The 14,196-nt window shown below is 45.1% G+C and overlaps 1 protein-coding gene across 3 annotated transcripts in view; it reads left to right on the forward strand.

The window, feature by feature from the left end:
* Nucleotides 1-14,196, forward strand: part of agpat4 (1-acylglycerol-3-phosphate O-acyltransferase 4 (lysophosphatidic acid acyltransferase, delta)) — a 247,761-nt gene that overhangs the window by 148,206 nt on the left and 85,359 nt on the right. For all 3 annotated transcript variants that reach the window (XM_068044613.1, XM_068044614.1, XM_068044612.1), the window contains exon 3: nt 6,681-6,850. In XM_068044613.1, coding sequence (XP_067900714.1) covers nt 6,681-6,850 — 170 coding nt within the window. The remainder of the gene's footprint in view (nt 1-6,680; nt 6,851-14,196) is intronic.

Consider the following 14,196-nt stretch of genomic DNA (forward strand, 5'->3'; position numbering starts at 1 on the left):
ACCCTGGGAAAATGTCTCTGGCCATCCACTCTATCTATGCCTCTCATCATCTTGTACCCCTCTATCAAGTCACCTCTCATCCTTCTTCGCTCCAATGAGAAAAGCCCTAGCTCCCTCAGTCTTTCTTCGTAAGACATGCCCTCCAGTCCAGGCAGCATCCTGGTAAATCTCCTCTGCACCCTCTCTAAAGCTTCCACATCCTTCCTATAATGAGGCGACCAGAACTAAACACAATATTCCAAGTGTGGTCGAACCAGGGCCTTATAGAGCTGCAGCATAACCTCGCGGCTCTTAAACTCAATCCCCCTGTTAATGAAAGCCAACACACCATACGCCTTCTTAACAACCCTATCAACTTGGGTGGCAACTTTGAGCGATCTATGGACATGGACCCCAAGATCCCTCTGTTCCTCCACACTACCAAGAATCCTGTCTTTAAGCCTGTATTCCGCATTCAAATTCAGCCTTCCAAAATGAATCACTTCACATTTTTCCAGGTTGAACTCCATCTGCCACTTCTCAGCCCAGCTCTGCATCCTGTCAATGTCCCGTTGCAACCTACAACAGCCTTCCACACTATCCACAACTCCAGCAACCTTTGTGTCATCGGCAAACTTGTTATAAGCCTTCCACTTCCTCATCCAAGTCATTTATAAAAATCACAAAGAGCAGAGGTCCCAGAACAGATCCCTGCGGAACACCACTGGTCACCGAGCTCCATGCTGAATACTTTCCATCTACTACCACCCTCTGTCTTCTATGGGCCAGCCAATTTTGTATCCAGACAGCCAACTTCCCCTGTATCCCATGCCTCCTCACTTTCTGAATGAGCCTACCATGGGGAACCTTATCAAACGCCTTGCTAAAATCCATATACACCACATCCACTACTCTTCCTTCATCAATGTGTTTTGTCACATCTTCAGAGAATTCAATAAGGCTTGTGAGGCATGACCTGCCCCTCACAAAGCCATGCTGACTGTCTCTAATCAAACCATGCTTTTCCAAATAATCATAAATCCTATCTCTCAGAATCCTCTCCAATAATTTGCCCACTACCGACGTAAGACTGACTGGTCTATAATTCCCAGGGTTATCCCTATTCCCTTTCTTGAACAAGGGAACAACATTTGCCACCCTCCAATCATCCGGTACTACTCCAGTGGACAGTGAGGACGCAAAGATCATCGCTAAAGGCGCAGCAATCTCTTCCCTCGCTTCCCGTAATATCCTTGGGTATATCCCGTCTGGCCCCGGGGACTTATCTGTCCTCGTATCATTCAAAATTTCCAGCACATCCTCCCTCTTAACCTCAACCTGTTCGATCATATCAGCCTGTTCCACGCTGTCCTCACAAATGACCAGTTCCCTCTCACTAGTGAATACTGAAGCAAAGTATTCATTTAGGACTTCCCTTACCTCCTCCGACTCCAGGCACAAGTTCCCTCCACTATCCCTGATCGGCCCTACCCTCACTCTGGCCATCCTCTTGTTCCTCACATAAGTGTAGAACGCCTTGGGATTTTCCTTAATCCTACCCGCCAAGACTTTTTCATGTCCCCTTCTAGCTCTCCTAAGTCCATGCTTCAGTTCCTTCCTGGCTACCTTGTAACCCTCTAGAGCCCTGTCTGATCCTTGTTTCCTCAACCTTAAGTAAGCTTCCTTCTTCCTCTTGACTAGCTGTTCCACATCTCTTGTCATCCAAGGTTCCTTCACCCTACCATCCCTTCCTTACCTCATCGGGACAAACCTATCCAGCAGTCGCAGAAGTGCTCCCGAAACAACCTCCACATTTCTGTCGTGCATTTCCCTGAGAACATCTGTTCCCAGTTTATGCTCCCCAGTTCCTGCCTAATAGCATTGTAATTCCCCCTCCCCCAATTAAATATTTTCCCATCCCGTCTGCTCCTGTCCCTCTCCATGATTATAGTAAAGGTCAGGGAGTTGTGATCACTATCACCGAAATGCTCTCCCACCGAGAGATCTGCCACCTGGCCTGGTTCGTTGCCAAGCACCAAGTCCAACATAGCCTCCCCTCTAGTTGGCCTATCTACATATTGAGTCAGGAAACCGTCCTGGACACACCTGACAAAAACTGCTCCATCCAAACTATTTGCACTAAGGAGGTTCCAATCAATATTAGGGAAGTTGAAGTCACCCATGACAACAACCCTGTTACTTCTGCACCTTTCCAAAATCTGCCTCCCAATCTGTTCCTCCGTGTCTCTGTTGCTATTGGGGGGTCTATAGAAAACTCCCAATAAAGTGACTGCTCCTTTCCTGTTTCTGACTTCCACCCATAATTACTCCGTGGACAAACCCTCCTCGACGACCTCCCTTTCTGCAGCTGTGATACTATCCCTGATTAGCAATGCCACTCCCCCACCTCTTTTACCTCCCTCCCTATTCCTTTTGAAACATCTAAACCCCGAAACATCCAACATCCATTCCTGCCCCTGTGATATCCACGTCTCCGTAATGGCCACAACATCGTAGCTCCAAGTACTGATCCATGCTCTAAGTTCATCACCCTTATTCCTGACACTTCTTGCGTTAAAATAGACACACTTCAACCCATCATACTGGCTGCAACTTTGTCGTGTCAATTGTTTAACCTTCCTCACAGACTCTCTGCACTCGCTATCTGCCTGTTCAACAGCTACCCCATCCACTGATCCGTAGCTCCGGTTCCCATCCCCCTGCCAAACTAGTTTAAACCCTCCCGAAGAGCTCTAGCAAATCTCCCGCCCAGGATGTTGGTGCCCCTCCAGTTCAGATGCAACCCGTCCTTCTTGTACAGGTCCCACCTTCCCCAGAAGGTATCCCAATGATCCACATGTGGTTGTTCCATCGTTGAGTATATTTAAGACTGAGATCGCTAGACATTTGATCTGAGAATCAAGGAATATGGGGAAACGGGCAGGAAAGTGGTGTTGAGGTAGAAGATCAGTTGTGATCATATTGAATGGTGGAACAGGCTCAAGGGGTCGAATGGTCTACTCCTGCTCCTATTTCTTGTGTTCTTTGGACATGGTGTCTGAGAGCAGCTGTTCAGAATCTGCTTCCCTTAGGACAACTTCCCTTCACCACCATGGTTCCATGATTCCTCATCTCACCATCCATCTGGTGTGTCACCATCTACAGCATCCCATTAGCTAAGAACCTGCAATAAAGGCCACTGACATTAACCTCTCCATAACGTCTTTATCCAAAAATGCATCCACATATGAACCAAATTTAACAATTCACCTTAATCCATGTCTTGTGAGTGTCATTGCTGGTCCTAGTGCTCCTCCTTAGTGCTACCTGAGTGGCTGCAGCATAGCTGCCTGAAGCCTGTTGACTTGCACTGAGGCGGCTGTAGATGGCCTTGTAGAATACCTTTTAAGCATCTCTGGGCCATGAGAGTCTGACTTTGGACTGTGCCATATGGACAAGGGCAGCAGCAGAGTAGGCTGGCTGACTGAGTGTCAACAGCAAGGGAACTATCAGTGTGGCAGTTGGAGGAGTACAAGTGCTGTCATCCTGAGAGAGAACAGCAGGTTCATGCTCACGGTGCCACTACCACTCCCATGGGGCAGCCCATCAGCAATCCTAGTAATATGTTGGACGACACATTGCTGGACTGCTGCAAGAGGCTGCATGCTCCTTTGAGCACTCCGATCCACAGCTACGATAGTAGCAGCTTGAGGGGGCATGGATCTTGTGACCTCTGTCCAGGTTTCAGCTACAGCACTGAGACATTTTGTGGCTTCCACCTGTGCTGCAGTGCAAGCTGAGAGAGCGGCCACCAGACCCTGCGTCATGGCTGGGTCTTCCACGCTGGAAAGGATAGGTTCCAAGTTCTGCTCCATGCCCTCTGCTACATTGCAACCAAACTCCTCCCTGCTCCTGGACAGTGACAGCAGGCTGTCTGGCAGGTCTACCAATGTACCAAATATCGCGCCCTATTGACGTCTTCGTCTGATTTCCTGTAGTAGGACTGGTGTGTGAACTCTATCTCCGGTAAATTAGTTTGTGTGCTATCATTTTTCCCTGGCCTGGCTGTAGTCCATTCATGCCCAGTGGCTCATCGTGTGCAGTTCCTGGCTCTATACTTGCCTCTAAAGTTTGTGCACTGCCAGTATCTGAGCTTGTGGCTCTGAGCGTCTGATCAAGTAACAGTGCTTCTTTATCAGTGGTGTGATGTTGCGTGCGCTCTTCCTGGTGCAGCTCTGGCTGGGCATGCAGCAATTCTGGGGATCTGAAAACAGGAAATCAAAAAGGCTTGGGCAGGTGGGCTGTAAAGCAAGAGGCGCACAGTCATACCATCTGCAGCTTGCACATCATGCCAGATAGCAGGATAAGGGTGAGGTTGGAGTTGAGATGGAGCATAAGGCAGTAGTAAAATACATTCATCCTGATTCTTACAGCAACATCAGATGGTATGGGCTCTGTCGCCACTGATCCCGTGATGCGCAGCACCATCTCCTCAGTCAGGCTTGGGTGAAGGCATGCCTATTTCTGCCAGTTTGACTTTGCTCTCTTCTATTGCGAGCAGCCTTGCCCTGTAAGGTTGAGGGCAGAATGTCTGTGATTATGTTGCAGTGTTTGGTTGATGTATCTTCCATAGATGAATAGCTGTAGGTGTATTGAGGCAGTGAGAGATGAGTGTAAGACTGGCATCATTGGAAGGTGGGTGAGGGTGAAGGGTTGAAGTATCTGAATGTTTGGCGTGAGTCCCGAGTGCTAGGAACTGCTGATGGGTGAGTGAGGTTGTGGTGTGCTGAGCATTGTGACAGGTTAATGGTGCAATGGATGTCCTTTTAAAGGTGCAGTCACTGATCTTGACCATCCACGTGAGAACATTTAAATATCTCTGGCAATGCTGATGGTATGACTGTGCGCCTCTTGCTTTACAGCTCACCCGACCAAGCCTTTTTGATTTTCTGCTTTTAGATACCCCAGAATTGCTGCATGCCCAGCCACAGTTGCACCAGGAAAAAGAGAGCACGCGACACCACACCACTGATGAAGAAACACTGTCACTTGATCAGATGCTCAGAGCCACAAGCTCAGATACTGGCAGTGCACAAACTTTAGAGGCTAGTATAGAGCCAGGAACTGCACCTGGGGAGTCACTGGGCACGAGTGGGCTACAGCCAGGCCGGGGAAAAATGATAGTTCATGTGCTGACTTACCTGAGGGAAGAGTTCACGCACCAGGTCCTGGGGGCCAGATTCTGGGAGTTCACCTCCCTGGTAACTTGCTGCCGTTCCTTGAGGGCCTCCTGATCCCACCCCCAGAAATCTGGTGTCCTGTCTCTTGTCAACCTCCATGACTAAGGCCTCCAAAGTCACATCCATGAGCCACAGAGACTGCCTGTCCTGTTGCTCTATTTCTCTTCTCTTCAGTTGCAGCATTGGCAATCAGCAGGAACCTCCTTTTATTCAGTGCAGTTTCCCTTTTAAGAGGGGAGACTACCTTTCCTACTTTTTAAAACCCTCCTTTAAAATCTACCTCTGATCAAACTTTTACTCAACAGTCCGAATATCTTCTTTGGCTTGGTGTCAAACTTTTGTCCATCTAAGCCTCTTGGAATGTTTTCCTATTTTAAAGGTTATTGTTAATTAATGACCAGCCAATTGGGTTAAAATCTTAAGCATTACTAGTGTTTGCCCATGGGTTACTGAAGGAATTGCTTCCTCTTTGCTCCTCCTCCTCTTTCCATTCACTTGCCTCAAAAAAACAATAGGTATTTGGAATAGGCAACCAGTTGAAAGTTAAATAATTCCTTTTTAGGAAAGATCTAAGTTATAAGAATGAAAACCAGTGGCACCCAAGTTGCTGGAAATGTCATCCTAAGGATGAATAATGTAGGGCACATGTGCTCTGAATTGAAGTGTGTCCTGGTGTTTTTCTTTTTAAACTTTGGGCCGACAAATTTGCCAATTGATTTCATGTCTTGAAAATGGATTTTGTAGTCTGTGGTACAACAGATTGTACATGAAATGCTACTTTATTGGCCCTCAGGCTTTTCTTGTTCTTAACTTTTACTTAGGTCAAACAAAGATTATCAATTCACATTGAAAATGATAGGAACATAGAATAAAACAATTACAGTTCTTAATGGTTACATTTGTCTTTTATTTTTGTGAACTTTGTACTCAAGGCAAGGGACGGATGTTAGTGCTAGGGAATGAATTTTTTTCCATTTTGAATATTTAGTGCTGACATGAACTCCTATCCTTTCTAGCAATATGCCTCAGCCAAAGGACAGCATCCTTCTGGATCAGGATGATATTGTTCCATTTTCTACATCAATCGCCTTTTAGCCTCTAAGTGAGATTTCTAATCAGTGCCAAGTCTGTCAGTTTTGTGATTTGGTTCCCTGGCCTTTAGGAATTGGATTGTGATACCCAACCTTATTTTATGTAGGTCATTTGCAGCCATCAAAGAAATTTTCATCTCATCCGTCTGTGCCCCATTTCAGCCCTAGCTCCAGAGTTAAAATTCTAGTCCCTAAACCACTGCCCAAGCAGCTCCTCTGTTGACCTTTCAAAATATAAATTAGGCTAGTAAAATCTTTGGCCACAATGACCTTTCTCCCATCGTCTAATAGAGCTACATACACACGACAGTTATCTTGTTGTGATGGGCAAGAACTTCAAGGTGTAACTTTTGTTTTTCTTTAATTACAGAATTGGTGTGGTTGCTGGAATGGTGGTCATGCACAGAATGTACTCTTTATACTGACCGAAAGAGTTACATTAAATACGGTAAAGAGAATGCCATAGTTATTCTCAATCATAACTATGAGATTGATTTCCTTTGTGGATGGGACTTCTGTGAAAGATTTGGTGTTTTGGGGGTAAGTGTGTTTTTATCATTAGTGAAATTATTCACAAGATGCAACCTGTAGAGTAAACCTTCCAAATGATTAGTCTCTTCCAAAGTTGTGTGCATGATTATTTAGACCAGCGTAGCCTTTGCCAGGGATCTAGGACAGAGCGTGCCTGTTGCAAGTATTTGTTATACTTGAGATGGGGGGTACATTTCATTTTTTAAAAAAAAAGCTAATGCTGATGCCAATTCCTGGTTCACTTTGTCTATAGCAGGAGTTTTCAACATTTTTATTTCTGCGGTCCTCTCCTGTGTTAGGAAAATTCCATGGACCCCTGTAACACAACATATGTATAAAAGTTAGTTACACAATTGAACATAAATATGTTTGTTTTCTTACTCAATGTGAAACTTGGTGGTGCTGAGCAACAATTCTTTCAAGTCGTGGAGGTATGTTTGACTGAAATGATCAACCAAGAAGTTAAAAATAATTTTGACTAAGTCTGAAAGGGAAAATGGTTAACCGAAAAGCGAGGAAACAATAAACCAATAGCTGCAAAAGTCAGTAAATGGTGGAAACTCATTAACTGAAAGGGGAAAAAATACCTGCTGGAAAGGCAAATGGTTACCCAAAAAACAGGGAAATGATGAACCCAAACATGCAGGAATTAGTAAAATGGAATTTTTTTAAAAATTCGTTCATGACCTGTGGGCATGGCTGGCCAGGCCAGCTTTATTACTCAACCCTAATTGCCTTTGAGAAGGTGACTGAGTTGTCTTCTTGAACCGCTGCAGTCCGTGTGGTATATGTACACTCACAGTGCTATTAATTAGGGAGTTCAGGATTTTGACCCAGTATTTCTAAGCCAGGATGGTGTGTTACTTGGAGGTGATGGTGTTCCCATGTATCAGGTATACTTGTTCTTCTAGGTCACAGATTTGGAATGTGCAGTCAAAGGAGTCTTGGCAAGTTGTTGGAGTGCATCTTGTAGATGGTATACACTGAAGCCACGATGCATCAGTGGTGAAAGGAATGCATCTTTAAGTTGGTGAATGGAGTGCCAAACAAGCGGCTGCTTTTTCCTGGATGTTGTTGAGCTTCTTGAGTGTTGTTAGAGTTGCACTCATCCAGGCAAGTGGAGAGTATTCCATCACACTCCTGACTTGTGCCTTTGTGGTGGTGAAAGGCTTTAGGAAGTCAGGAAGTGAATTACTCTCAGCAGAATACCCAGCCGCTGACCAGCTCTTATAGCCACAGTATTTATGTGGTTGGTCCAGCTAAATTTCTGGTTGATGGTAGGGATGCAAGGATGGTAATACTGTTGAATGTCAAGGGGAGATGGTTACACCCCCTTATTGGAGATGGTCATTGCTTGGAACTTGTGTGAAGCAAATATAACTTGTCACTTAGCACCCTAAGCCTGAATGTTGTCCAAGTCTTGCTGAACGTGGGCAAGGACTGCTTCATTTATCTAAGGGGTTGTGAATGGAACTGGACACTATGCAATCATCAGCGAACATTCCCATTTATGATGGAAAGGAGGTCATTGATGAAACAGCTGAAGATTGTTGGACCTAGGACACTGCCCTGAGGAACTCCTGTAGCTATGTCCTAAGATTGAGATGATTGGCCTCCAATAACCACAACCATCTTCCTTTGTGCTTGATATTACTCCAGCAAGTGGCGAATTCTCTCCCTGATTCCCATTGACTTCAACTTGACTACGACTGCTTGATGTCCAGGGCAGTCACTCTTGCCTCACCTCTGGAATTCAGCTCTTTGGTTCATTTTTGGACCAAGGCTGTAATGAGGTCTGGAGAGCTAGTGGTCCTGATAGAAACCAAACTGAGCATTGTTGAGCAGGTTATTGGTTAGCAAGTGTCATTTGATAGCACTGTCCAGCATGCCTTCCATCACTGCTGATAATTTGAGAATAATCTGATGGGGCCATAATTGGCTGGATTGTATTTGCGCTTTGTTTTGTTGACAGGACGTACTTGGGTGATTTTCTACTTTGTTTGGTAGATGCAGATATTGTAGCTGTACTGGAACAGCTTGGCCAGAGTGCTGGCTCTGGAGCACAAGTCTTTAGCACTACAGGTGGGAGGTTGCCGGGCCCATAGTGTTCGGCCATTTCTTGATTATCGTGGAGTGAATTGAATTGTCTGAAGATTGGTAACTGTGTTGATGGAGATCTCAGAAGGAGGCAGAAATGGAACATCTACTCAAAATCGTAGTCTTTTGCACTCATTCTGGTCTCCGCCATCATCTGAGGATGGGAATGTTTGTGGAGCTGCCTCCTCCCCCCACTTGTTGTTTAACTGTCCACCACCATTCTCAATTGGATGTTCTAGGACTGCAGAGCTATGATCTGATCTGCATGCATGTAGTCCTGTGTTATAGCTTCACCTGAATGGCATCTTATTTTTGGCTACGTTTGCTGCTCCTGGTATGGCCCACAGTGCCTCATGGTAAAGCCTAGCTCGGGTATAAAATTAAAACCCGACCCGGGCCCGACCCAGCAACAGCTAACCCGAACCTGACCCGAGCCAGAGCCCTTTAATTTTTTTTAAATACCTGATCCGACGCCGACACATGTATTCGGCTTTTGTCGGGTAGCCAGGCTTTAGACCGGTGATCGAGTAGAGGTGCCAGTTGTTGATGTATCCGTGTTCAATTAACATCATAAAGTTTAAAAAAACACAACAAACACTGATTTCAAACAGGCGAAGGCGCCGTGACCCTGAACACTCGCGGGAAAAAAGTATCCACTTCACGAAATCATGCAGTGTAACAAACAAACTACTGAACTGTATCAAGTTCCGATGGCATTAACAAAAAACTCTCCATGGAGAACTCAGGTTGGGAAGTTTAATCTCCCTATTTCCAGATAATTTTAAATCCTTGGGCCAAGTATAGATTAAAGCAAGAGCTCAGATGTTTCTGTACTTACTGGTATCTTCCCCTGGCTGGTCAGTTTCTCCCGGACTTGATAGATTTCAGAGTGTAAGGGGTTGGGTTAATTTCACTCGGGTGCTCTATCTTGGAACTTGTAGCTGTTTCTTTCCCCTCCTTTCCCCCGCCCCCCACCACACTCTTCTCACCTCTGATTTCTGTTTGTCCTGATCTCTGTTCACGTCCAGCCCGACCCAACCCGAGCCTGAATTTTGGACCCGGAAGAGAAACCGGATCGGATCCAAACCCGCGCATGCAGTCGGGTTCGGGTCGCGTAGCCAAGCTCTACCTCATGGATGCCCAGTTGTGAGTTGTTCTGAAGCTATCCCATTTGGAGCAGTGGTAGTGACACAAAAAAAATGGAGAGTGTCCTTGGTGTAAAGATGGGACCTTGTCTTCACAACAACTGAGTGGTCACTCAACCAATACTGTCATACATAGATGCATCTGTGGCAGGTAGATTAGTGGGGACGAGGTCAGGATAGGTTTTTTCCTCACATTGGATTTCTCACTGCCTACTGCAGACCCAGTCTGTAGATATGTTCTTCAGGGCTCCGTCAGTAGCGGAGCGATAGAGTCACTCACTGGACATTGAAGTCCCTCATCAAGAATACATTCTGTGTTCTTGCTGCCTTCAGTACTTCTTCCAAACAGTATTCAACATGGAGGAGTACTGATTCATCAACTGAGGGAGGGAAGCAGGAGGTTTCCTTGCCCATGTTTGTCCTGATGCCTTGAGACTTCATGGGGTCCAGAGTCAATGTTGAGGACTCCCAGGGCTACTACCTTACGATTGTATACACTGTGTTGCCACTTTTGGTGGGTCTATCTTGCTGTTGAGATTCAACATACCCAGGGATAGTGATGAGGAGTCTGGGATGTTGGCAGAAAAGTATGAAGCTGTGAGTGTGACTGTCAGCTGTTGCTCGAGTAGTCTGTGGGACAGTTCTTCCAGTTTTGGTGCAAATTGATGTGGTGTACATGGACCTTCAAAAGGTGTTTGATACAGTGTCAGACACAGACTTGTGAGCAAACATAGCTCATGGAATAAAAAGGACGGTAGCAACATGGCTATGCAATTGGCTGAGTGACAGGAAACAAAGAGTAGTGGTTAATGGGTGTTTTTCAGGCTTTTTCTTTTATTCATTCATGGGATGTGGGCATCGCTGGCGAGGTCAGCATTTATTGCCCATCCCTGATTGCCCTTGAGAAGGTGGTGCTGAGCTGCCTTCTTGAACCCCTGCAGTCCATGTGGGGTAGGTACACCCACAGTGCTGTTAGGAAGGGAGTTCTAGGATTTTGACCCAGCAACAGTGAAGGAACAGCGATATAGTTGCAAGTCAGGATGGTGTGTGACTTGGAGGGGAACTTGCAGGTGGTGGTATTCCCATGCGTTTGCTGCCCTTGTCCTTCTGATTGGTGGAGGTTGCGGGTTTGGAAGGTGTTGTCTAAGAAGCCTTGGTGCATTGCTGCAGTGCATCTTGTAGATGGTACACACTGCTGCCACTGTGCGTCGGTGGTGGAGGGAGTGAAGCTGTGAGTGTGACTGTCAGCTGTTGCTCGAGTAGTCTGTGGGACAGTTCTTCCAGTTTTGGTGCAAATTGATGTCGTGTACATGGACCTTCAAAAGGCATTTGATACAGTGCTAGGCAACAGACTTGTGAGCAAACTTATAGCTCATGGAATAAAAAGGACGGTAGCAACATAGATATGCTGGAGGAAGGTTTGTAGTGGAGTTCCTCAGGGGTCAGTGTTGGGACCCTTGCTTTTCCTGATGTATATTAATGACCTAGGCCTTGGTGTACAGGGCACAATTTCAAAGTTTGCAGATGATACGAAACTTGGAAGCATTGTGAACTGTGAGGAGGATAGTGTAGAACTCCAAAAGGAGATAGACAAGTTGGTGGAATGGGCAGACAGGTGGCAGATGAAGTTCAAAGCAGAGAAATGTGAAGTGATTCATTTTGGTAGGAAGAACATGGAGAGACAATATACAATAAAGGGTATAATTCTAAAGGAGGTGCAGGAGCAGAGGGACCTAGGTGTATATGTGCATAAGTCATTGAAGGCAGGACAGGTTGAGAGAGCGGTTAATAAAGCATTGTATCCTGGACTTTATTAATAGGTGTATAGAGTACAAGAGTAAGGAAATTATGTTGAACTTGTATAAGACAGTAGTTCGGCCTCAGCTGGAGGATTGCACACCGCACTTCAGGAAAGACGTGAGGACATTGGAAAGAGTGCAGAAAAGATTCATGAGAATGGTTCCAGGGATGAGGAACTTCAGTTATGAAGATAGATTGGAGAAGTTAAGACTCTTTTCCTTGGAGAAGAGAAGGCTGAGTGTTGATTTGATAGAGGTATTCAAAATCATAAGGGGTCTGGACAGAGTAGATAGAGAGAAACTGTTACCACTAGTGAAAGGATTGAGAACAAGAGAGCATAGATTTCAAGCATTTGGTAAGAGAAGCAAAAGTGACATGAAGAAATTCTTTTTCACGCAGAGAGTGGTTAAGGTCTGGAATGCACTGCCTGAGTGTGATGGAGGCAGGTTCAATTGAAGCATTGAAAAGGGAATTAGATTGTTATATGAAAATGGAGAATGTGCAGGGATACAGGAAGAAGGTGGGGGAATAGAACTGAGTGAATTGCTCTTTTGGAGAGCTGCAGCGGACACGATGGGCTGAATGGCCTCCTTCTGCACTGTAATGATCCTGTGAATTCTCCAGATGTTGATGAGGAAATCTTTACAGGGTCGACTGGCCTGGGTGTGCCTTTGTTGTATCCAGTGCCTAGGATGCTGAAGGATATGTCCAATTCTATTCAATTTCTTTGTATTAGCTTGATACAACTGAGTGGCTTGACTGCTATTTAAGAGGGTAAGGATGGCAGATTTTCTTCACTCAAGGACGATCGGATGGTTTCATAATCACCATTATCGATACTAGCTTTTTAGTTCCAGATTTATTTAATTAACTGAATATAAATTTCCCATCTGCCGTGATGTGATTTGAATTGGGAGTTCTGGATCATTAGTCCAGCCTCTGACTTACTAGTCCGGTAACATAACCATTATGATACCGTGCCCATAATGGTTAACCAAAAACTAAAAATAATTTTCAGTGACTAAGTCAAAGTGGGAAATGGTTAATCAAGTATCTTCTTGAAAGAGTGCTGCCCTGTGTGGGTGAAGACCTAGAATTACTTTGGTTAACTGTTTCCCATTGTGCATTTCCCTTAATTTGTATGGCTGAGGTCTGATGCATTTTGCTCCAGACTTATAAGTCTGACTCCTCTGGGAGTCATTCATTTCAAAGTACTGGCGCTGACCTGTGCTGTTTGGCTGCACTGGCTCTGAGTGAGCAAGGGAAGGGTGTGAAAGGGTGACTCCCCTGTTGGGTCAGGTGCTGACCTGATCCGTTAATGAATTGGAACATCGGATCTGCTCTGGGTTAATGGCAGGTAAAGGCCTTGCTGAGATGGGGAGCATCAAGCCTATGTGCCTGTGTCTTTGCTGGATGGAATGACGGCAAGGAAGCAGCACACTTTTCGACTTAACAGTTGGGCCAACTCCCACATTTATGGGTTGTATCTTTTTGGACTAGTCAGGGTGAAGGGGCTGCCAACAATACCAGAACTAACCCAGTCAGCCACTGGGAAGCCAGCTGGCAGTTGCCAAAATGCATCACGGTAGACCTGTTAAAATTGGATGGATCAAGGCTGCTTACTGTGGGTGCAGTGTTGACCTTGCCTCGGTGATTGATTTTCAGTTCACCAGTTGGCACTTCTGGGGTGCTCTGGTAGGAGTTCTAAGTCCAATTTGGCAGACCGTTGAAACCTTATCACAGACCCCTAGCGGTTGCTGTTAATAATGAAGTGTTTCAGCTTTCTGAAGATCTTCTAGCTCAGTAAAAATTGATGATCATCTATCACACTAAAAAGTATAGGTTTATTTCATAGATTGTAATTTTGTTTTCTGTTTCACTTGAGAAAGTTGCAGTACTGGCTTTGGAGAAAATGTTTCAAATGTTCATCTTTTTTCCACTCCGATATCAAGGGATTGAAGGTATCCTGAGTGTAGCTGGTGATGAGATGAAAGAAGGATCATGTATCTTAGTGGTTTAAGGCTTGCTGCACGATGGACCAAACAGATATCACTTAGGAAATGAGACTACAACAAAATCAAAGCATTTGCTGACCTTTTAAATCATTCCAAATTGGTATTTAACTTAAATTAGGGTGATTTTAATATACTGATGCAGTTGCCTTCCTTTTAATTATGTAAATCTTGTGAAGTAGCCAAAAACTTGGTTATTTTGGCGAAAGGATGAAAACAGGCACTAAATGGGTGCAGTGCTAATAAGACACACTTGCTTGAAATCTTGTTTTAGCGCAAAATTTTGATTCTAATTTTTGCT

This window comes from Heterodontus francisci, chromosome 13 (genome assembly GCF_036365525.1).
Source record: "Heterodontus francisci isolate sHetFra1 chromosome 13, sHetFra1.hap1, whole genome shotgun sequence".
Taxonomy (NCBI): domain Eukaryota; kingdom Metazoa; phylum Chordata; class Chondrichthyes; order Heterodontiformes; family Heterodontidae; genus Heterodontus; species Heterodontus francisci.